General features: G+C 32.0%; 1 protein-coding gene and 1 long non-coding RNA gene across 6 annotated transcripts; both read left to right on the top strand.

The window, feature by feature from the left end:
* Window positions 1-98: 98 nt before the first annotated feature.
* On the top strand, window positions 99-25,376 carry LOC112710709 (2-alkenal reductase (NADP(+)-dependent)). 5 transcript variants are annotated; one of them, XM_072202767.1, is made up of 8 exons: window positions 99-208; window positions 288-344; window positions 2,516-2,548; window positions 2,728-2,799; window positions 8,188-8,365; window positions 23,550-23,716; window positions 23,800-23,882; window positions 24,856-25,376. In XM_072202767.1, exons 4-8 carry the CDS (start codon window positions 2,737-2,739, stop codon window positions 25,241-25,243), a joined length of 879 nt encoding a protein of 292 aa, XP_072058868.1. In that variant the 5' UTR covers window positions 99-208; window positions 288-344; window positions 2,516-2,548; window positions 2,728-2,736; the 3' UTR covers window positions 25,244-25,376. The 5 variants fall into 5 exon arrangements, with proteins under 5 accessions (XP_072058868.1, XP_025618869.1, XP_072058869.1 ...); XM_072202766.1 differs by having other exon boundaries at window positions 157-208; window positions 2,516-2,571; XM_025763084.2 differs by having other exon boundaries at window positions 133-208; window positions 2,516-2,799.
* Window positions 12,284-14,594, top strand: LOC140175300 (uncharacterized). The gene is made up of 2 exons (XR_011865569.1): window positions 12,284-13,194; window positions 13,302-14,594. It is a non-coding gene; the product is annotated as an uncharacterized lncRNA (long non-coding RNA).
* Window positions 25,377-25,416: the final 40 nt, after the last annotated feature.

Here is a 25,416-nt window from a genome sequence, read left to right as displayed (position 1 = left end):
AATTAATAAAATTAAATAAAATAACTATATTATTTGAACTATTTTTTCCAACCTTCCAAACGTTATTGATAAGCTTGATTTGTCGGGGTTGCTTATCTACTTGCACGTGTTCTTCGTGGTTAATTACGAGGATATCCTCAATTTTATTTTGTGGCTATAACGAATTCAAGAAGTAATTGTTTTTCTACTTTGGGGGCAATATAACATGGTAGTGACTGATATGCTGCACTTGTCTCTTCACTTTCTAATCATAATTAATTAATTAATTTCCTTCCTCCCGTCCGCAGTTCTTTTCCAGTTGGTTGTGCCTACCAGGATCAACAATCTCCCTTTTGTGTTAAAAGGTTAGTTTTATTGTTTTAAGGTGCATGTTCTGTTTCTGAGGGTACTTAACTGAAATCAATTTTATCGTAGAATAATGCAGTTTGCTTTGGTATATGGTTAGTGAAAAAACTAAAGAAGTAAATTAAATTGCTAATATTTGGACCGTTTGGTGTCGTTCCTCTGGAGTCTATACTCTATGGGGAGGGATAATTTATAATATGGATTTAAAATTTTTAAATTTTAAATTTTATTTTAAATGATAAAATATAATTTATTATTATTTATTTCATAAATATGACAAAAAAAATATAAAAAAAATTAAATGACGAGAGATATTATTTTATTTTTTAAAGTAAAAATCTAAAATTTTGAGAATTCAAACTCGAAATAGAATAAGGAATGGTACTAATAAGATGATGGAAAATTTAAGGTGTAAAAAGAAAAAATTACTAGAGAACTAATTTTATTTTCAATCAATATTAGTTAATTTTTTAAAATTATTTTATTTATCTTAAATTTAGATCTTAAATTATAAATTTTTAATCTTAATTTTTAAATTCTAAATTTTAAATTAAAAAAATATATTTTTAAATTTAAAAATTAACTAATATCAATTAGCTAAAAATTAATTCTTTGTACTTTCTCTTTAAAAAACATATATATACACAACAGTGATGCATGTATCATTTTATTATTTGTTAGACACACAGTGTAAGTTCTCCTCCATTCATAATATATTATTTATGTATGTAATTCAACCTTAGACAGAAATACGAAAACAAAAATTTTATGGAGCATATATATATAAAAGTTATTATATATTTGTATATAAATATATATTATTCAATTTGTTTTTAATATATATTTTATATTTTAATATATATTATATATTAATTACTAATTTTACTATACATTAATATGATATATATATATATACACCCCTTTTTATATTAAGTATTTTCAACTATTTTGTGATAATAATTAGAGAAAAAAGATAATGATTTTTTCGACAAAAAAAAATCCTTTTTCTGCCCTTAATTTTTATTTTTCGTGATAATAATTAACTTTTCTGTTAATATATATATATATATATATATATATATATATATATATATATATATATATATATATTTTGGGTTAATAGAACATATCTATATAATATATTAAATTGTTGATTTATTCGTTAAATGCTAATTAAAATTGACAGATTTTTTTTGTTAGGAGTCTCATTATCTTTTGAAAATAATTTTCAGGAGCTATTTAGATTTTTTTATTTTTTGTTATTTTTTATATATAGTAACTAAATTTATTGTGTAAAAATTAAAAAATATTAGAGATTTTTAATTTTTTATTTATAAAAATTTAATGGAGGATATTTTTCTTAATTTTTTTATTGTTGTTTAAAAAAATTGTTAAAATATTATATTATTAGGATTATGTTAAATTTTAGGTGTAGTCAATTTAAATTAATCATAATAATTCACATAAAAATTCATTATTAGAAGAAGTACATATTCTATTTTATAATAGATAATAAAAAAAGTTGACATAATATTTTATTTAAAATAGATATAATAAATGAGAATATTTATGTCAACTAATCATGTAGATATAATATTAAAATTCAAATTTTAATACTTTAGAATAACTAGTAACAAATAAATACGATTGATAACAATAAATAATAATATTATTTTTATTAATATAATAATATGTATATCTTTTATTCAATTTTTATAAGTAAAAGAAAAATTTAAGAATCACTAATATTTCATAATTTTTACATAAAAAATTTAGTGAAATATATAAAAATGTAACCAAAAATACAGAAAAAATAATAATAAATAGTTTCTGAGAATTATCCAAAAAAAATGAGATCTCTAACAAAAAAATTTGTCAATTCTAATTGATGTTTAATAGATAAATTAAACAATTAATGTGTTAGATAAACACATTTTATTTACTCAAAAGAAATATTATTAACAAAAAATGGACTAACCTCACAAAATTAAATATCATTAGTCGAAAATAATATTTTTTGTTAGGACCTCGTTATTTTTCAAAAAATTATAAAAAAAATAATTCTTTCTTCCTCTATATATCTAAGAATTACACGTTTTTCAATATCCTTCCCGCATTTTAAAAGCCTCATGCAACATGCAAGCATTCATTTTTTTCTGTCAACCTGTAGAGGCACAGGAACAAGCAGAGCAAGTACGCAAAGGTGAAATTAAAAAAAAAATGGAAGTGAGTAACAAATATATAGTGATAAAGCATCACTTCGAAGATGTCCTAAAAGAGTCAGATTTTGAGATAAAAACAGAGACTTTAGATTTGTCAGTAGAGGAAGGAAGTGATGATATGATAGTGAAGAATCTGTATATCTCTATTGACCCATTTCAGATCAACCGCATGAAGAGCTTTAGCGCTTCCCAAGATGTTATCAGTTATTCCACCCGCATAACTCCCGGCACGGTACTTATTATTTTAATTACATATTATATAAATATAATTAATTATTTTATTTAGAATAAAATATTAAATTAATTTTTTATATTTGGATGTAATTCTATTTTGATATTTAAAATTTAAAATATTCTATTTGAATTTAAAAAGTTTCATTTAACTTTAATATAGTCTACCGTGAAGTGAAATCAAAGTTAAATAATTAATGGAATATTCTATATGACAACAATACAAAAATAAGATCGATAATTTGGAAAATAAGTATAAGTTCCAGAGCCACAAAATAACTGTAAATTTATTAATACATTTATTTATCATTCTCCTTAGTTATATAGAAAATATTTCATTTAAATTGTAAGAAAAATGATAAATAAATATAATGATATATCCACAGTTGATTTTGTACTTCTAGAGCTTGTATTTGTTTTCCATATTATTGATCTTGTTCTTATACTGCTGTTATGGATGACATTTCATTAATTATTTAACTTTGACCTCACGGTAGGACTATATTGAAGTTAAATAAAACTTTTTTGGATTCAAATAGGACATTTTAAACTTTAAGAACCAAAACAGGATTATATCCAAATGTAGGGAACCGATTTAATATTTTACCCTCTTATACAAATATAACTATTTGTTAATTTTAATGCTAAAAAAAATTTAAGTTTTAACTGCTATACCATCTTAGAGAGCTATACTTTATATTAACTTTTCAACATCAAAAGTTTTGGTAATGATTCTTTGGACAATTTACTAAAATAAAACAATTGAGATTTAAATTTATCGAAATATAACTTTTACAAAATGATACCAAAATACAACTTGTTAGTAAACTATGTAAGTCGCGAGAAGAGTTCTACGAATTCCAAACATACATAAACCGTTACATTCTCTAGCGATTTATAAAATTTGGTCAAAAACCGCGATAGGTCTTGCGATTTCTGTGAAGGCTGTAAATAGGTATAAACCGCGATAGGACAGATGCTTTCACATAATAATTTTAAGATCCAATTCATCAAAATGCCTCAGTCTCAGTCTTAGCCTCAGCCGCAATTTCAACAACTCATGATTATTTTAGGATATTACTTTTAAATATCACACAGTCATCATGGAGAGGAAGATTATCCTCAAAATATTACTATTAGAATTTGGATGACCACAACTCAGAAACGTTCTTAACCACTCCATTTAGATAGGGAAATATTACTAAAATGTGTACATAAAAAAATATTAATTAATATTAATATTAAATTAATAAAAAAATAATTTAAGTATCAATTTTTTCAAAGTTCATTTAATTTAAATTAATTTATGACTTATTTCTATTATATTTATACCCATTTTTTATAAGTAATGCTAAAAAAATAATAATATTATTTTATTTAATTTAACATCTATAACTTATATATATAATATCTAAAACTATATGTTTATTATATTTAAAATTTTTTATTTATTATAATAATAATTAAAAAATAAAATAAAAATTTTAAATTATTTTAACTCGATTTTTATTAAAAGGTTGTATTTTGGTATCCATTTTGTAAAAGTTATATTTTAGTAAATTTGAAATTCAATTATTTTATTTTGGTAAATTACCCTGTTTTTTTAGATGCAGATGATTTTTAATGAATTTTTAGAAATTGTTTATTATTTCGTTTCAAATTCATAAGTTTATAAAAGGGTAAAGTACTAAATTGGTTCCCTATATTTGGGCGTAATCCTATTTTGGTCTTTAAGGTTTAAAGTATCCTATTTGAATCTAAAAAAATTTCATTTATCTTCAATATAGTCCCATCGTGAAGTCAAAGTTAAATAATTAACGAAATGTCCTACATGACAGTAATACAAGAACAAAGTCCGTAATTTGGAGAATAAGTACAAATTTCAAAGGTACAAAATCAACCATGGATGCATCAATACATTTATTTATCATTATTCTTATAATTTAAATGAAATATTTTCTATAAAACTAAAGAGAATGATAAATAAATGTTTGATGCATTTACGGTTGATTTTATGTCTCTGGAGCTTCTACTTATTTTCCAGATTATCGACCTTGTTATTGTACTGCTGTTATGTAGGATATTCAGTTAATTATTTAACTTTGACCTCACGGTGGGACTACATTGAAGCTAAATGAATTTTTTTTTGATTCAAATAGGAAACTTTAAACCTTAAGGATCAAAACAGGATTACGCTCAAACGTACTGACCAATTTAGTACTTTACCCTTTATAAAAATATAAACTTTCTAAAATTTGAACTAAAACACAAAAGTTGAATTTTTATTCTTATTTATTTTGATTTTTTTATATTTTATTTAAATCTAAATGAAGATATTTTTATTGACATTTATGTTTTAAAGTTAATAAACAAACAATTTAAAAGTAATAAATATCAATAATGTATATAAATGTATAGTAAATCGAATCAATTAATGCTGTATTAGTAGTAATCAAATTTCTTTTATTCAATTTATTACTGGTACAATAAATACATGCTAAATCGAATCTAATTGAATCGATTTAATGCTAAAAAGTGTAAATCAAATCTAATTGATTCGATTTATATAAAAACATTTAGAACATGCATGTAAGCTATTTTGTTTTAGGATATTGGTGTAATATTGAAGAAACGAAGACTATTTAGTTTGTTTATGTTATTTACCTTAAAAAATAAATTGAAATTCAATATAAAATTTATCATTTCAATTCTCAGTCTCAATTCAATTTATATTTTTTATGATTTTTAATTATTTCAAATAATTTCAGTTAAATTATGAAAAATTAATTAAAATAAAAATTATAGACTTACACCATTAATAATTATATACCATATTTAAAAATATAACACATTAATAAAAATAAACTTTAAAATATTATCTAAATTTTATTTAATTAAGCATAACAACAATAAAAAAAAACACATTACATGGTTGAGACATCACATGTTTTGGCTCATTAAATTTAAAAAATTCTAATAAAAAAATTATAATTTTATAGATGTGAGAATTGAAAGTTTTGTGCGTTTGAATTGAAAAAAAATTTTTATAAATAATTGACAAAGAATTTACATTAAATTAGTTTGAATCCATTTTTTTTATAAAATTAATAAAAATATGATGAAAAATAAAGTAATAAAATGTAAGGGTACAACTGAATACATTTTATTTATTTTAATTGAGCTTTTGTTATAATGTTACAATAATGTTTTATTCAATGAAATATATAAGTGGTAATATTTAATCATTTTTTTAAAAGTTATATTTTCTCTTTAGTCTTATTTTAAATATTGTATCTAATACAAATTTTATTTCTAAATAGATTTAGTTACAGTAGAGTTCAAAATAATAATAAAAAAAAATCAAATTGAATTTGTTCCAGGTAAAGCAAGAAAAATTTAGGGGCAATATCATGGAAGATGTCTTTCTATTAGATTTTAAAATATTAATTTAAATTTAAAGTTTAAACTTTTAAAACTTTTGAACATTTTAACAGATTACGGTTGTGGTACTAATAATTTATTTTATTTTAAATTTTATTAATTATGGTTGTTATTGATGGTATGAATTCAATCTAAATTTTAAATCATTAATTATTTTTACATGAATTTACGTTTTTTATTAATTTTTTGAAAAAAAATTAAAATTCAAACATTTTTGAATTAAATAAATTTTAAAGTGTAATATTTAAATAATCTATGATTTAAATTAAAAAATTTAAAATTTTAATACTACAACAAATTATACTAATTTTTTACTTTTTAAATGGATCCAAATCATATTGTAAAATGATCTTATTTTGTTGGAACAAAAACTGAGATAGTTACAAATCTATATCTTTCAAAAGCCAACTATAACAGGCCACACTAAAAAAATAAATATTTACCAAACTTACCTTTAATATGTTGCAAGAGAATGGCTTTTTTATTGAAATAAATAAAGAAAATTTATTATTTTTCTAAATACGTATCCATAAAAATTATTATCTAAATACGCAGCACTATTTTTCGGCCATCATCTACGAAATAAGTTTAGCTACCATTTCTTGAATGCCTCTCACGAAATGGAACTCAGGATGACAGGAGTGGGTTGACCACCGTTTCAAAACCGTTACCTGCGAAATGGAGGACTGCACATTATTGGAGACAGTAGCAAAATGGGCACATCATTGTTTGACGTTTTTCAATTTTCTTTCTTTTTTAGTTTGCAAGAAAAGTTTAAAGATTTGGTATGAGAATAAAATAAAAATAGATTAAGTGTGGATGCAAAGTTATTAGATGCTATTATTCTAAATAGATTCCGTGAAGTCTCATTTATTTAGTTGAGATAATCTTGCAGTAGGATTCGAATGCGACATTTTCATATTCCATGATAATAGGGATAACTAGGATGAATTCTCTAATACTTTTTTAATTGGTACTTGATTCTAAGGTAATAGATAATTCACTCTAATTAAAACGAAACACAATGATGTATTATAGATATTTTGATTAAATAATGAAATAAATTTATATTTGTTATTAATAAAATAATTGTATACACCAAACACTAACACAAAAATACATATTTAGTATCTCATTAAAAATTTAATATTACTGCAAATAAATTTAGTTATACTCGTTTATTATCAATTTGATTTTTATTATGACGGGTTTAATTATTTAATTAATTAAAAAATATAAAATAATATATATAAAATATATATAAATATATAATAATTAATTTAATGATTAATTTTTAATATTTATTATTATAATTTTTGTTAATTAATTAGCCAAGGTAGAAAGTCAATTAATTTAATTTTGTGACATCATCTCAAATATTTGCATCGTATAGCTATTCTATTCTTTTTCCTACGAAAAATTAGTGTCAATGATAGATAAGTAGTATACATAAATTATTTGTAGTGCACATTATTATAATTTTTAAAAGATATATGATACAATAATGTAAAGTAAATAGTATACTACTTATTGTTATTTCGCTTGTACCACTTAGGAAATGGCCCAATTTGTGGGTGCTCTGTCTTAAATGCCCATTTTTTGAGCTCTTGGCGCATAATGGCACCCTGGTCCAATTCGTGAGCACTTTGCTTGAATTGGAGGCTAAACCTATTTTGTGGGTAATGACCAAGAAATGATGCTGTGTATTTAGATAATAATTTTCATGGATGTGTATATAGAGAAATAATAAATTTTTTTTAATTTATTTCAATAAAAAAGCCCAAAAGGATCATATATTACACTTAATTTATTTATAATTTAATTTATTAAATATATATATATATATATATATATATATATTACCCATTTTTAAAAATTAATAAAACCTTATAATTAAATAAAATACTTAATCAAATGTTATATGTTGATGTATGTATTCACTTTCCAGGCAATTGATGGTCCTGGTATTGGGAAAGTTGTGGCTTCTGGTAACAATAAGTTCGTGAAAGGTGATTTGGTTCTTGGAGTATTCACTTGGGCTGAGTATTGTTTAGTGAAAGAAAGAACCATCATGAGAAAACTAGAGCCCTCTGAATTTCCACTCACTTATCATCTTGGGGTTCTAGGTAAGCTTTTTATTTATTAATTACATGGCTCATGGATATTGCATGGATACTTCGCTATTATAGAGATGCCCAAGCACTTTGTGCTATACTTACCTATACAAAATTACACAATTGGCTACACATTTTAATTAATTATTAATTGATTTTTTAATTAATTAAAGCAAAGTAAATCATGCCCTGTGAAAAAAAAAAAAATTGGAAGAGTAATATCATGTTTTTCTCCCCTAAAATATGTGTCATCATCGTCGTATTGGTCCTTGTGAGTATATTGGAATCGTTCTATGGAAAATCTTTCATATTCACCCAACACTTTAAACTGAATGTCCCTGGATCAATCCCATATATAAAGAATGATATTAGTAAAGTGAAAAAGTGCAAAGTCTAATTATTTTCAGATTAAGATATAGTGAAATTTACGGGTGATGAAAGTTATAATTTTATGAGAAACTTTTAAGTTTTAAAGTGTTTTAAGATCAACCTTCTAACTATGATAAATTAATTGTCTTTCATATTAGTATTATATGCTTGTTATTATTTTTAATTTAAATTTAAAAAATATTAGTCAACTAAAATTTTAAATTTTAAATTTTAAATTTTAAACCACATATATATCTTAAAATTTTATACTCTAAAATAAAAACTAATATCAAACTGATAAATAAATAACACAGAATAAGAGTATTTATTTACTCTTAGAACATACACAAGTTTTAAAATTCAATAGTAATTAATTTCATAATTTTTTATTTTATCAGTTTGATAATTTTTAAAGATTAATTTATAGCATGTGTGATGATACTGTAGTTCCACTGTTCAAAAAGCTCTTGTATTTTTAAGAGATATTTATATTTTTTATATTTAGTAAATTAAAAAGTTTATGTATGTATTTGTATTTGCAGTTTTTAAAAGTTAGGATATTTTTAAAAACACACCTAAGACTATATTTGTTTACAGTGACAGGACACTAAGACAGAGACATAGAAACATAAAATTGTATTTGACAGATAAGACATTAATAGAGATATTATATCTAAAGACATTAAATTAATGTATTTTGTGTTCATCCTAACAAAAAAGATACAGAAATACTAATAAAGAACACAACTTATTTTTTATTTTTTTATTATTCTTGTTAATTTTTCACAATTATATTATTTTCTCAAATCGTTTTGAATGAAAAAAAATGAGACTAAAATAGATTTTTATAATATGTTCTACTTTATAAACAAATAGAATATAAGAATATTAAAATATGTGTCTCCATCATTTATATCTTATTTTCAGTGTCTTATCTTGTCCTGTTCTAAAAAACAAACGCAGCCTAAAAAAAGTTTTTTAAAGTTGGCTTGTGTTTATCACAAAACTAAAAAGACTAATATAACCTCGTACATTAATTAATATTCAAATTTAATTCTTACATTAATGTCTATTATAATAGTTTTAAATTTTAAAAATTATTTTACAAAATACATTTGTTGTTGCTTATGCTTATTAAAAGATATTTTTAATTTAATTTACTAAACACATATGCTACGATTTTTAAAAAGCTAGTTTTTATAAGCTATTTTTGATAAATAAAAGCTTTAATGCTTTATCAAACTAAACTTTAGGCTTAGTTTGGTAAAACTTTTCGAAGAGATGTTTGTAGTTTTCAAAAGCATTGATAAATCAAAAAGCGTGTCTGTACTTACTGCTTTTAAAAGTTATGGTCGCTTTCAAAAGCACTTAAGAAGGAGCTTTTTAAAGAGATATTCTCCACGTCCAAGCAATTTTGGTATCCAAGTTCATTCAAGTAATTTTAGGTCACGCGCTTTTTTCGCTTTCTTCTTTCCCATGCTTCTTCTTTTCTTCCCCGCGCTTCTTCTTCATCTTCTCACGCTCATCTAAGCGCAGAGTGTCTTCTTCTTCTTCGCATTCTTCTTCACGTTCCTTCTTCTTCACGTGTTTTCTCCTTATCGTCATTCTTTTGTTGTTGTTGTTGCTATATTTTTTTGTCTTTTCTTCCTTCTCTCTCTGGTGAAGAAGCAGTAGAATGTAAAGAAGGAGAGTTTTGAATTATACAGAACAGAAATGAACCGAACATGTTATTATGGTAAAACAATTGTATAGTACTAAATGAATGGAACATTATCCATTATATAAATTCAAATTCGAACAGCTTTCTACATAATGAACAGAACACGTACTCATGGTGAAACAATTGTATAGTACTGAATGAACGAAACATAATCCTTATATAAAATCAAATTCAAACAGCTTTTTGAGAACTGAACACGTACTCATGGACCATGGTGAAATAATTGTATAGTACTGAATGAACGAAATATAATCTATTATATAAAATCAAATTCAAACAGCTTTATGCATAATGAACTGAACACGTACTCATGGTGAAACAATTGTATAGTACTGAATGAACGAAACATAATCCATTATATAAAATCAAATTCAAACAGCTTTATGCATAATGAACTGAATACGTACTTGTTTCGAGGGTTACCTAAAACTGTAGGTCGATCTCGGACGAGATCTTCTGTACTGGTCGAAGCTGTTGTGTCTGACTTGTTGGACTTGGTGATGGTGCTGATCCTTTGTCACCAGAGGGTGGTGGTACCTGCAAGGGACTCCGATGCTTAAGTTAGCAAGGGTATTAAGCATATTTTTAGTATAATCAGAGTATGAGTTATACCTGGGTGATCCAGTGTATTTATAATGGCGTAGAATGACCTTCTTAAATAAGATAAGTTAGTTATCTTATCTTATCTTCAAGGGAACCGCCCTTCTCTCTGTAGGCTTGGGCTGCCTTAGGATTTGGGGCGTGATCCTCCATTTGGGCCCTTTTTGGGCTTTCCTAGGGATTTGGCCGAGCTCTTTGAGAAGAGGTCAGATTGTCCTGACCTGAAGAGGTCGGTCGACTTGTCAGTAGAACATCCCGGGTCGGACAACTCGACCCAGGGTATGAACAGTGCCCCTGCTCGAACTCGGTCTTTCTTTTGAGGTCGAGTCTTAGTTTTAGAACTTCGATCCTTCTTTGGTGAAGCCGAACTCGAGCATTTTGTCGACTTCTTCTTTGTAGAGTTCTCCTTTGAATGCGGAACGTTTTCTTTTGTTTCTTCTTTAAAAGTGCGTGCTTTTACATTAGCGCTTTTAGCCTTGGGAACAGGCGAGGGTTTAGTGCCCTCATTAATTATTTTTGATTGCGCTGTTTCTCTTAGCCTTTCCATTTTAAATTTTCATTTTTCAGAAAAACGGTTTCTCTTCTCTGTAACTTCCCTTTTCTTTCTCTCTTTCTATTTTTGCCTGAAGTTTGCAGTTTTTGTTTTTCTTCCTGCGACGCTGCTTCAGCGATTATTTTGTGCTTTCCTTGTTTGTGAAAGGGTGACTTCCTGACTCCATTTCCTATCTTTAATTTCGTTGAGGCTTTCGGCTTTCCCAGGTTGGTTCTTCTTTCCGCTCTTTTACTTCCTTCATTGTTTTGCATTTGGTTTTTGATTTTGCTGTAATGCATGTTGTCACTGAAGCTTTTGAAAGATTGTTCCTTTGATGCTTTTTCTCCTTGTTGGTAACTGTGATGACTTTGGGTATGAACAATAATTTTGCTGATGAACCTTTGTAGAAAGTTTTGATTTTGTGTCGTTTGCCCGATTGAGGGTTTATTTTTCTGAAAAAGGTGGCATCTTTGATGACTTATTTTTGGTAGTTTCGTTTGCTGATAAGCTGAGACCGTGACTTTGGAAGGTAGTTATTTTGATGCCTTTATTTGATTTGTAGCTTTCTGGGTAATGACTTTCTTTTTGGGATGTTGCCTTTTGGGAGAGGGCTTTAGATGAAAGTTTTGTTGGGATGTTAGTCTTGTAGGTTTTCCTGAGTCCTTGTTCTACCTCCAAAGGATGCCTCTGGATCTTTTTGGAATGGGTCCTGGGGTTTCCTTTTGTTGCCTGTACTGCGCTGGACTATATTATCCGAGTTGTTTTGCTTTGTCCGAGATTTTTTTTAGTAATCCAATTCTTCTTTTCCTGTTGTAGGACTAGTTGACCTTATGTCTTCTCGCAAAAATATTGTTGAGACATCTTCCCAAGTCCTTGAGGGCATGGCTGATTGGGTAGATTCTATGGTTCTTTTGTGTGTTTCATTGGTTGACTCCGAGTTTTGTCAGCAACTTAGGCAATTTCACAGGATTTGTGGTAATGGTAGTGATGAGAAGAACTATGAGCTTGTATTTCCAACTTATGAGGAAAGGGTCTGTTTTTCTACCCGAATTGCTAGAGAGCGGCCCTTTTTCTATGCATACGACTTCTTTTTTAGTCAGATGAATATTACTCTTTCTTTTACCCCTTTCGAGACCAACCTATTATGGTCCTGTAATGTAGCTCCATCCCAACTTCACCCCAATTCCTGAGGTTTTATAAAAATCTTTCAGTTGCTGTGTCGTGAGTTTGGTATCCCTGCTTCACAATCCCTCTTCTTTTATCTTTTCGTTTTGACAAAGCCTGGTGTAGTTAAGAAGAAAGTCGCTTGGGTTTCTTTTCGAGCTTCTCAGGGAAAAAAAGTTTTCTCCATGTTTGATGAATCTTTTTGTGATTTCAAAAACTACTTTTTTAGGGTCTAAGCTGTTGAAGGAGCTCGGCCCTTTTTTCTAGATGAAAATGATGAGCCCACCTTTCCTTTGGAATGGCAAAATAATGTAATGGTATCTAAATATACGTGGGAGATGTTAGATGAGACTGAGCAAGATTTTGTGACTGTGCTGGAAGAAAACTAGGGGCAGCCTCCTCATCTCGAAACAAAGAAATTCTTAGCAAACCTCTCTCTTCTCTGAGCTGAGCTGGGTAGTGGTCAATTCTTCTTTTGGTTTTGCTTGTTTTGTCGAATTTATCTCTTATAAGATTTTTTCTGATTCGTAATTTGTTTTCCCGCTGTGATGTTTTATTTGCAGAGATGATTAAAAATAACGAATCCATGAAGGCCTTTAAAAGGGAAAGGAAGGCTACTGTAGCTCAAAACGTCTCGGCCAAGCCGGCCGGGGAGGGGTCTTCTCAAGTTTCATCGAAGCCTTTGGTTCCGAGCTCTCCTGGACCGAGGAGGATGATCCCTACTCCTCGGGTTCATTTGGTTGATCATTCACAAACTTCTGCTGGTACCTCTTCTCCTTCTGCAACTCCTCCTCCAAAAAGACCCCGGACTGTCGAGCCTTTTAGTTTGGATGCTCCCGACTTTGATGCTGTCGGGTTTGTAGATCAACATATTGCTTCTTATGGTGTCATGCCTACTGATGATGTATCCATTCTTTATCATTTGGATTTTATTACTCGGAGCGGCATTAAACTGGCACACATGGGAGCAGCTTTATACTGGACCGCTCAAGATCTTCCTATCCATGCTACAAAGGCCTTTATAGAGGAGGCAAAATCAGAGTTTGACCGGATTAAAGGTTTGAAAGAGGAGCTTGAGGTGAAAGTGACCAAGCTGGAGAAGGAGTTGGAGGGGGAAAAGACTCGGGCTATTGGTCTGGCGGCCGCTGTACAATTAGCTGAGGACACGGCGTTAAAACATAAGGATAGCTATGTTACCACTTATAGAGAGATGATGGATCTCAGGAACAGCTTGGAATCTGTCCGGGCCGATTATACCTAGCTTCAAGGTCACCTTGTAGGCAGTGTTAATGCTTCCTATGACAATCTGAAGGAGCAAGTTCGAGTACTTGCGTCGGAGCTTGACCTTTCCCTTTTTAGTCTGGACAACATTGTTAGGGATGGTAAGATTGTTCCTGATGACCCTGATGATGATGATGATATCGATCGTCCTTCATTGCCTGCCACCAAAACCTCTGTCGTGCCGACCTCTTTGACTCCCACTGCTGAGGTCGATCGTCCTGAGTCAGAACCGGATTGCCACATCCTGAACCGGGATGATGGGACAGTGGATGCAGTGCCTCTTCAGACTCGTCCTCCTTCACCCCGTGTTGATGCTACCGAGAAGTCTTTGGATCCCCAATGATTATTCAGGATGTTTGTTTAGATAGCCCGGCTTGTGGGCTTTTAAACTCTTTATTCTGTGAATGATGTTTGCTGACTGTTGACACTCTTTTGGTTGCTTGTTTAGCAACTTTATTTTGAAAAAACAAAGTAGTTTCCAAGCTTTTGGGGCTGAATTTTGGTGGCCTCTGAAGCTTGCTATTATTACAACTTTATGTCTTTATATAATATCTGTCTACACTTGTCTTGGTACCTTTCTAGGTTTTGGGAGTGTTGGAACTTTTCGTTGTCTGACCTCTTTGGGTTGGCTTGATTCCTTTGCCTGATGTTATTTCCAGCAATTCGCTTTGTTCGGACTTTGTTCAGGTCTTTTTTAGGAATTATATTGTATAACGCTGGGGTTGCCGATGTCGTCATGTCGGTTTAGTCCAAGTTGTTGTTAGTAACCCTCTTTTTTGGACCTTGTTTAGGTCTCTTTCAGTGATTACTTTCGTAGTTTTATGTTTTTGGGCCGACTTCATCATGTCGGTCTCTTCTAAGTTATTTTTGTAATCCTCTTTTTTGGACTTTTGTTCAAGTCTCTTTCAGGGACTACTTTTATAACTTTTATGCTTTGAGCCGACTTCATCCTGTCAGGCCCATCTAAGTTATTTTCGTAATCCTCTTTCTTGGACCTTGTTCAGGTCTCTTTCAGGGATTACTTTTATAACTTTTATGTTTTGGGCTGACTTCATCACGTCGGGCCCTTCTAAGTTATTTTGTAATCCTCTTTCTTGGACCTTGTTCAGGTCTCTTTCAGGGATTACTTTTATAACTTTTATGTTTTGAGCCGACTTCATCACGTCGGGCCCTTCTAAGTTATTTTGTAATCCTCTTTCTTGGACCTTGTTCAGGTCTCTTTTAGGGATTACTTTTATAACTTTTATATTTTGGGCCGACTTCATCACGTCGAGCCCTTCTAAGTTATTTTGTAATCCTCTTTCTTGGACCTTATTCAGGTCTTTTTCAGGGACTACTTTTATAACTCTTATGTTTTGGGCCGACTTCATCACGTCGGGCCCTTCTAAGTTATAGTAATCCTCTTTTATAGGGCTGGCCAGACCTCTTTCCAGGGATTTACTGATAACTTTGGTTATTGCAACTGGTCCGACTTCTTTACGTCGGCCAGTCTTTAAGTTATTTTTTAGCAATCCATTTTATTAGGACCTCATCAGGTCCTTTCTATGGATCACTTTCTATAACTTCTTGCATTATTATATTTTCATCTTTGCCGATTTTGTAGAGATTGGGTTTAACCCTCGTTTGGTCGACCTTTTAATGAATTTGGTTTTCATCTTTGGTCTTTATCGTGATCGCGTAGTGAATTTGATTTTCACTTTCTGCCGATCTGTAGCTTTATAATCGGACGATGAATGTTTCAGATTAATGCGGCTTGAGCATTTGTAGAAGATCTAAACAGATTTTATTCAAAAGAAAATGCAAATATATACATGCGGGAGGTTTATCCTCTAAGTCAAGTGATTTGTAGGTCTTGACTTGGTGCCTCATTAAAAAACCTTTTCAGGAAAAAGAGTACGCCTTATCCTAAGATCCTTTATCATCCCTAACTATAGTACCTTCTTAGGTTGCAGGCGTGCCATGACCTAGGAAGCTCTCACCCATCGAGTTCGACAGTCTCTAGTAGCCCTTTCCAAGTACTTATATGACTCGGTAGGGTCCTTTCCAGTTTGCTGCCAGCTTTCCTTCTCCAGATCAAGTTGTTCCGATATCATTTCGGATTAGCATGAGGTCGTTCTCAACGAAAACTCGCTGTACTACCTTTTGATTGTATCTCGCAGCCATTCGTCGTTTTAATGCTTATTCCCTAATCTGAGCTCTTTTTTGGACTTCCGGAAGTAGGTCAAGTTCTTCCTTTTGAAATTGGGAGTTGGCTTTCTCACTATAGTGGATCACTCTAGGCGACCTTTCTTTAATCTCCACTGGGATCATTGCCTCCATTCCGTACGCTAATCGGAAGGGTGATTTCTTTGTGGTGGAATGTGGTGTTGTTCGATACGCCCATAGGACTTGTGGGAGCTCCTCGGCCCAGGCTCCCTTTGCGTCCTGTAATCTCCATTTCAGCCCGGCCAGTATGACTTTGTTGGCAGCTTCGGCTTGTCAATTAGCTTGGGAATGTTCTACGGAAGTGAATTGTTGTTTTATATTCAAGTCGGCTGCTAGCTTTCTGAAGCCTGCATCTGTGAACTGGGTACCATTGTCTGTGGTGATGGAGTATGGAACCCCGAACCTTGCGACAATATTTCTATATAGGAATTTTTGACTTCTTTGAGTAGTGGCATTAGCTAGAGTTTCTGCCTCGATCCACTTTGTGAAATAGTCTATCCCCACTATGAGGAATTTAACTTGTCCCGATCCCTGAGGGAAGGGTCCAAGAAGGTCGAGTCCCCATTTTGCGAATGACCAAGGTGAGGTCACGCTGATGAGCTCCTTTGGCGGGGCGATGTAAAAGTTGGCATGTTTCTGACATGATGGACATGTCTTTACGAACTCTGTAGCTTCCTTTTGTAGAGTTGGCCAATAAAATCCTGCCCGGAGTACTTTCTTAGTAAGTGCTTGCGCTCCGAGATGATTGCCACAAATGCCACTGTGTACTTCTTCTAGAACTTCCTTTGTGTTGGAAGTTGGCACACATTTTAATAATGGTATTGAAATCCCTCTTTTGTATAGAGTGTTATTTATGATAGTGTAGTATTGTGCTTCCCGTTTTAACCTTTTTGCCTCTTTTTCCTCTGTAGGGAGTGTTTCTGTTTTGAGGTAATTAATTATGGGAGTCATCCATCCTTGATCCTGACCTGTTATGGCTAGGACTTTTTCTTCTTCTGAAATTGATGGGTTCTGCAGAATTTCTTAGATGAGGCTTCTATTGTTGCCCCATGGTTTGGTGCTGGCTAGTGTTGAGAGTGCGTCAGCTCGGGTATTCTGTTCTCGGGGTATGTGACGGACCTCATATTCTCTGAGTTGTCCGAGCTGTTTTCTGGTTTTGTCCAAGTACTTTTTCATGGTGGGATCTTTGACTTGGTAGCTTCCTGCTATTTGTGAAGTGACTACTTGTGAGTCGCTGAAGATGATAAGCTTTTGAGCTCTAACCTCCCTAGCCAGCTTCAAACCAGCTAGTAGTGCCTCATATTCCGCTTGGTTATTTGAGGCAGGAAACCCGAATTTGTGGGAGAGTTCGATTTAGGTTCCTTGGTCGCTTTCAATTATCACACCTGCGCCGGTTTCAGTTTTATTTGAGGAACTGTCCACATAGAGATTCCATTCTGTGGGGGTTTTTCGGTGTGTCTGTAAATTCTGCAATGAAGTCAGCCAGGTATTGTGATTTGATGGCTGTCCGAGCTTCGTATTGAAGATCAAATTCAGACAACTCGACTGCCCATTGCAAGATTCTGCCCGCCAGGTCTGTTTTCTGTAAAATCCCTTTTATGGGCTGGTTGGTCCGAACCCTAATGATGTGGGCTTGGAAGTATGGACGAAGTCGTCGAGATGTTAGTATGAGAGCATAGGCAAACTTTTCTATTTTTTGGTAGTTCAGCTCGGCTCCCTGTAATACTTTACTATTGAAGTATACGGGTTGTTGCCCACTGTCGTCTTCTCGAACTAGTGCTGAGGCTACTGCCTGACTTCCTACCGCGAGGTACAATATGAGTGGTTCTTCTTCCCGTGGCCGAGTTAGGATAGGTGACTGTCCCAGGAACCTTTTGAAATCTTGGAAGGCTTGCTCGCACTCCGTTGTCCATTCAAACTTCTTTCCCTTCCTTAGAGTGGCGTAGAAGGGAAGAGATCTTATTGCCGATCTGACTAGAAATCTGGACAAGGCTGCCAACCTCCCATTGAGTTGTTGTACCTCTTTGACACAAGTCGGACTCTTCATGTCGAGTATGGCCCGGCATTTATCCGGGTTTGCTTTGATTCCTCTTTGTGTGAGCATAAAACCCAAGAATTTGCCAGCTTCTACTGCGAAGGTGCATTTTGTGGGATTGAGTCGCATGCTATGCCGTCTTATAGTGTCAAATACTTGGGTCAGGTTGGACAATATCATCTCTTCATTTTGTGTCTTTATTAGCATGTCGTCCATGTAAACTTCCATGATTTTTCCGATGTGATCTGAAAAGACCTTATTCATTAATCTCTGATAAGTAGCTCCAGCATTTTTAAGACCAAAAGGCATTACGATGTAGCAGTAGTTTGCTTTTGGGGTTAAGAAGGAAGTTTTTTCTTGGTCGGGTGGATACTTGGGATTTGATTGTATCCCGAGTATGCGTCCATAAATGAGAAGTATTTATATCCGGAGGAGGCATCTACCAGAGTGTCAATACTTGGGAGTGGATAAGGATCTTTTAGGCAGGCTTTGTTGAGATCAGTGTAGTCGGTGCACATTCGCCTCTTCCCGTCTGATTTTTTCACCAAGACGACGTTGGCCAGCCATAGTGGGTATTTGACTTCTCTTATTAACCCTGCCTCCAGTAGAGCTTGTATCTGCTCTTCCACAGCTTGGGAGCATTCTGGTCCGAGCTTTCTATGCCTCTGTTGTACTGGCCGAGATCCTGGATAGACTGCTAGCTTGTGGCACATTAACTTGGGGTCTATGCCTAGCATGTCTGCGGCCTTCCACGAAAAGAGGTCGACGTTATCTCGTAAGAACTGTATGAGTAATTCTTTTATGTCTCCTTTTAGGATTGTACCGATATTGGTCGTTTGGTCCGTGGTGTCCCCGATCTAGACTTTCTCTATTTCACCTTCAGGTTGTGGCGGAGTTCTTCCCGCCTCTGAACTCCACCGAGTTTGATTGTGTGGAATTCTTCTCCTCTGCCTCTGAGGTTTAGACTTTCATGGTAACAGCGGCGTGCCGTCTTCTGGTCTGCCTTTATTGTAGCTATCCCTTCTGCAGTTGGGAATTTCATGCATAGATGTGGAGTCCAGACTATTGCACTGAGCTGATTCAATGTTGTCCGACCTATTAAGGCATTGTAGGCTGAACTTACGTCGACCACGATGTAATCTATCTTGAGTATTCTTGACTGGTTTCTTTTTTCGAAGGTTGTGTGCAGCGAGATGTATCCAAGTGGTTGAACCGGGGTGTCTCCTAGTCCGAACAGGCTATTCGGATATGCTCTAAGTTCTTTTTCTTCCAAGCCGAGCTTGTCAAAGGCAGTTTTGAACAAGATGTCGGCGGAGCTCCCTTGGTCTATTAGTGTGCGGTGGAGATTTGCGTTTTCCAGTATAACAGTGATGACCATAGGATCATCGTGTCCTGAGATGATACCGGATGCGTCTTCTTTGGTGAAAGTAATCGTGGGGATGTCGGGTGCTTCCTCCTTCCCTTCAACATGATATATTTCTTTAAGATGTCTTTTGCGAGATGATTTGGAGATTCCTTCCCCACAAATCCGCCGTGTATCATGTGGACGTGTCTTTCTGGTGTACAAGATGATCGCTCGGTTTGTCCGACATCTTCTTCTCTTCTTCTTTTTCTTTGCTCATCGTCCTGGGTGGCAGATACCGATCTAGCTTCCCATCTCTTACTAGCTTTTCTATGACATTTTTTAAGTCAAAACATTCATTGGTGGAATGCCCACGGATTCGATGATATTCACAATATTCGGCCCGATTTTCTCCTCCTTTTTTGCCTTTGAGTGGTCGAGCTGGAGGTATTTTTTCAGTGTGGCAAACCTCTTTGTAGACATCCACAAGAGACGCCCGAAGAGGGGGTGTAATTGTGGTATTTTTTATTTTTTCTCCATGTTGATCTTCCTTCTTTTTGGACTCTTTGTCCTTATCCCGGGAGGTGAATCCGGATTTTGAGGTCTCTCCTAGTCGAGAATTTTTCTCCATGTTGATGTACTTCTCTGCTCGTTCTTGCATTTCGTTCAGAGATGTGGGGTATTTTTCGATATAGATTGGCTAAAAGGCCCCTCTCACAAGCCATTGATGAGGCCCATAATGGCAACCTCTGTTGGTAGGCTCTGTATGTCCAGGCACGTTTTGTTGAATCTTTCCATGTAGTTGCGAAGACTTTTCTGTTCTCCTTGCTTGATTCCTAATAGACTTGGGGCATGCTTAGCCTTGTCTTTTTAGATGAAGAATCTGGCCAAAAACTTCTTGGCCAAGTCCTCGAAACTCGAGATGGACCTAGGAGGTAGATTGTCGAACCATCTAATTGCCGTCTTTGTTAAAGTAGTCAGAAAGGCTTTACAACGAACTGTATCTGAGGCGTCGGTGAAGTACATTCTACTTCTGAAATTGCTGAGATGATGGCCGGGATCTGTAGTGCCGTTGTACAAAGTTATGTTTTGAAGTCCTTTGGGATCTTGGTCTTCATGATCTCCTTGGTGAATAGATCTTGTTCCTTGTGGGAGCTATCCTCATGAGGGGATCGGTTGGCTTTGGTCTTGAGATCAGCTTCGAGTTTTAGGAGTTTGTCCTCCACTTTCCAGCGTCACCTTATTTCCTTTTGTAGGTCTTTCTCAGCCTCTCATTGACGTATGGCTTCTTCTTTAAGTTTTTTCAAACGGTCTTGAAGCGCCTCCATGGCTTCCGCGTTTGGAGAATTTTTTTGTTGTTAAGTTGAGAAGTATCCTTTGGTGTAGTGTCCACGTTTTTGTGCGGCGTTCTATCCTCTAGATCTAAATTGTGGTCGTTGTCATGGTCATCCGCCATGACGATTGGATGACTTCTAGGTTCCCCGGCAACGGCGCCAATGTTCCGAGGGTTACCTGAAACTGTAGGCCGATCTCGGACGAGATCTTCTGTACTGGTCGAAGCTGTTGTGTCCGACTTGTTGGACTTGGTGATGGTGCTGATCCTTCATCACCGGAGGGTGGTGGTACCTGCAAGGGACTCCGATGCTTAAGTTAGCAAGGGTATTAAGCAGGTTTTCAGTAGAATCAGAGTATGAGTTATATCTGGGTGCTCCAGTGTATTTATAATGGCGTAGAGTGACCTTCTTAGATAAGATAAGTTAGTTATCTTATCTTATCTTCAAGTGAGGTCATCTTATCTTCAAGGGAACCGCCCTTCTCTCTGTAGGCTTGGGCTGCCTTAGGATTTGGGGCGTGATCCTCCATTTGGGCCCTTTTTGGGCTTTCCTGGTGATTTGACTGAGCTCTTTGAGAAGAGGTCGGATTGTCTTGACCTGAAGAGGTTGGTCGACTTGTCAGTAGAACATCCCGGGTCGCATAGCTTGACCCAGAGTATGAACAGTACTCATGGTGAACAATTGTATAGTACTAAATGAACGAAACATAATCCATTATATAAAATCAAATTCAAAATACCTCTATCTACAATTTAGAGATTATCAATTCAATTCAATTTAATTCAGATTCAAAATACCTGCGTCCATTTAATTCAATTCAATTCAATTCAGCAATTGTATTCCATTCAATTCGATTGAAAAAGTAATCTATTAGCAAAATATTGGTGTTATTGGTGATGACGATAACGAAAGAAGAGAAGAAGAAATAGAGGAGGAGGAGGAGGTATACATGAATTTGAAAGAAGAAAAAGATGACGTATGCCTGTATTTGAAAGAAGAAGAAGCGTGAGAGAGGAGAAGAAGATAAAGTGCGTGTGATGACGCTCTTCTAATGAGAGTGGTTTTTGTTGATGTTGGACCTATTTGAATAAACTTGGATGAAAAAAAATACTTAGATTTGTAGCATAAACCCCCTTTTTAAAATTGGTCTATACTGATCAAAATTAAAAAAATCTAATATAATCTCATATATTAATTAATATTTAAATTTAATTTTTATATTGATATCTATTATAATATTTTAAATTTTAAAAATCATTTTACCAAACATATTTATCATTGTTTATACTATTAAAAATTATTTTTAATTTAATTTACTAAATACAGATACTATAATTTTTAAAAAATAAAAATTTTACCAAACTAATTTTTTTTTTGTTTCTTATATAAAACACAAACACTAAAACATGTTAATCTAAGCTAGAACATTTTATTAACCAAAATGCTATTTCGCCAATCGAAGATGGCTTTGACAACTACTAACTACGTATTTGTAACCATATATATTAGCTAAAAAGACAATTTATCCCTTCTATTTATTTTCAAAGAGACAAATATTTTAGAGATTTTACTTTGCTTCATTCTTCTTTTTCTCTTTCTGATTCTACTTCATAATCCCCTTAAGCCATTCTCAATATCTTTGAAAATCACTCTTACAATTTCTTAGCCATTTCAGCAACAAAAGAGTGGTGCAACGAGAACAATCAGAATGCTGTACTAGTTTGTTGTGAATGTAAATTTAAGCAGAAAGCATACGGTCCCGATAAAAAATCACATGGGCCATATCTTATGAATTAGTACAGATTTAAAAATTGATAAGTTACTATGTACAGGAAAAAGAAGGAAAGAATGTGTGTTGGGAAGCTGCGATGGAAAGAGAGAGAAATGAAATGCTGTGATGGGGAGAGAGGGAAAAGGGGTTGCGTTGGGTGGGGGAAGGACTGTAATGGAGAGGGAGATGGAGGATGAGCCTGCATTAGTAAGGGAGGAATTAGATTTGGGGTGTAGTTTGCCAGGTCACCAAAATACGGTGGCCATATTAGTATTGTATTTGTCGGAAATTTATTCCGGCGAATTTGGGAACATGTTTGTCAAATTTTAAAATATCTTAAAGACCATTTTGTCAGTAACAAAAGTCAAATAACAATGAGTTTTTTTTTATTATACATATTATTCAATTATCAATTATTAAAGTTATTTTTGGTCGGTAAAATAACAAAATTTATATATTAACGTATATATAAATGACCAATCCGAATAAGTTATCATAGATATTTTTTTGTAACTTATGATAGCTTAATAGAATTGGTAATTTCATTTCAAAATTAATAATAATAATAAAATTGTTTTGTCTCCACTTTTTTTAATAATGCTATCACATCTTTTATTAGTTAATTTTTTTTATCTTTTAAATTTTAAATTTTATTTTAGAGGATAAAGTATATCACTATTATTTATTTATAAAAAAGTATATAAAAAATATTCAATAATAAAATAATTTATTTTATTCTCTAAAATAAAAATCTCAAATTTAGAAAATCTAAATTCTTACATCAATATATGTCGCTTATGTTTGAACAGCAGTGCAAATTATAAAATCTTCATTTTTTCTTAGGGCTTGGGGGAATGACAGCTTATGTGGGATTTTTTGAATTATGCAAACCCAAAAGGGGAGAAAAGGTTTTTGTGTCAGCAGCTTGTGGAAGTATTGGAAGTTTGGTTGGGCAATATGCAAAGCTTTTTGGTTGCTATGTTGTTGGTTGTGTTGGAAGTCAAAACAAGGTCAACACTTGTTAACACTTTGGTATCTAACTTGCATTGGGTATATCATTAAGAAAGCCTAACTCTTGTGTAATTTTATGTAGGTGGCATTTCTTAAAGATAAGCTAGGATTTGATGACGCATTCAATTACAAAGAAGAAATAGATCAAAGCTCTACTCTTAGAAGGTATGAAATGTACTTAGTTTAATTGAAGTATTAAGGCGTTCGAAAATGTTTAGTAATTAAAATAAATTAATAAAAAATAATTAAAATTTATCTTATTTAGTATTTATTTATTATTGTAATAATTAATAAATATTAAATAAGATAAATTTTAAGTATTTTTTTTGTTTTTCTAAAGACGTGATGCTTCTTCATTTACTATAGAATATTTTAAAAATTGTTTATAAAACTGTCACAAAATCAAGAAATAACTGCGGCAAAATTCCGACTGTGGTATGATGATTCAATTAGCTTTAAAAACTTATATTTTATCCCATTTCACTAATTAAGGGTTTCTGAGATCTTTAATTAAAATATAATATTAGTTATTTATAATTATTCACCAATTTTTAATATTAATTTAATTTTACATACATCTTATTTATTTAAATTACTAATGATTAAGATTTTTAATTAAAATAAATAATAATTTCTTACTCATAAAATAGTTTTAATATTTTTTATGAGTTCAATTTTATATAACAGTAGCGCATATATATAACTCAATATGAGTGGTCAAATAATATAAATTCAAGAAATTGCAGATTCGGCCAAAGTTATTTATAAATCAATATTTATTTTACGTTTCTATTATATATATATATATATATATATATATATATATATATATATATATATATATATTAAATTACACTAAACACACACTCTTATTCAAATAAAAATAGAGCTCAGATTTTTGGTAAATTAATGTTTGACTTATCAATTTAAAAAATATTGTAGACAACAAAAAAATGAGATAAAATGTAAAAAATATAAAGTAATTAGAAGTTTTAATTTATAATTTTTAATTATTCTCCTAATTTTTAAATAAAAAAGTTTTGTATTATTTTATGTTTTAAAAAAATAACACATAAATTTAAATTCTTTTTTTAGTAAAGAATGTATCGTAAGTAGTTTTGCTCTTATTTTATTCTAGGTATTTTTCTGAGGGAATTGACATATATTTCGACAATGTTGGAGGCAAGATGCTGGAAGCAGTTATTGATAATATGAACACATTTGGTAGAGTGGCTGTTTGTGGAGCAACATCGGAGTATATTGATATAAGAAAGAGAGCATCACTAGATTTAGTTAATGTTATATATAAGAGAATCACCATACAAGGATTTTTAACTCCTGACCTCATGATTCACCATTTTCAAAATTTTATGATAAAAACATCAAATTATCTTCGAACTGGCGAATTACAAGTGACTGAAGACATCTCATTGGGTATAAAAAGCATCCCTTCTGCTTTTGTAGGCCTCTTCAATGGAAGCAATATTGGAAAGAAAATTGTTAAGTTAGTAGAAGAGGAAGAATGAAGGGATTATAGAAAATAGAGTATGAGATATATAGTAGAAGATTTAAATATCAAACTTTTCAGTTTATGTATGTATGTAGTGTATGGTGAACTTTATATTAACAATAAGAATAAGAATAATGTTGTTGCTATTATGTTCAAGCTTGCTAAAATAAAGAATTGATATGATGTCGT

The sequence above is a fragment of the Arachis hypogaea genome, chromosome 9, assembly GCF_003086295.3.
Source record: "Arachis hypogaea cultivar Tifrunner chromosome 9, arahy.Tifrunner.gnm2.J5K5, whole genome shotgun sequence".
NCBI classification, from domain to species: Eukaryota; Viridiplantae; Streptophyta; class Magnoliopsida; order Fabales; family Fabaceae; genus Arachis; species Arachis hypogaea.
Note: the sequence above shows the minus strand (reverse complement) of the source record. Positions and strands in the feature narration are given on the sequence as shown.

Bases quoted from the DNA above. Each gene is read 5' to 3' on its own strand.
- LOC112710709 (XM_025763084.2), top strand. From the start codon at position 2,566: ATGGAAGTGAGTAACAAATATATAGTGATAAAGCATCACTTCGAAGAT. The intron at 2,800-8,187 runs GTACTTATTATT...TTCACTTTCCAG, and splicing joins CCCGCATAACTCCCGGCACG to GCAATTGATGGTCCTGGTAT. The intron at 23,883-24,855 runs GTATGAAATGTA...ATTTTATTCTAG, and splicing joins CAAAGCTCTACTCTTAGAAG to GTATTTTTCTGAGGGAATTG.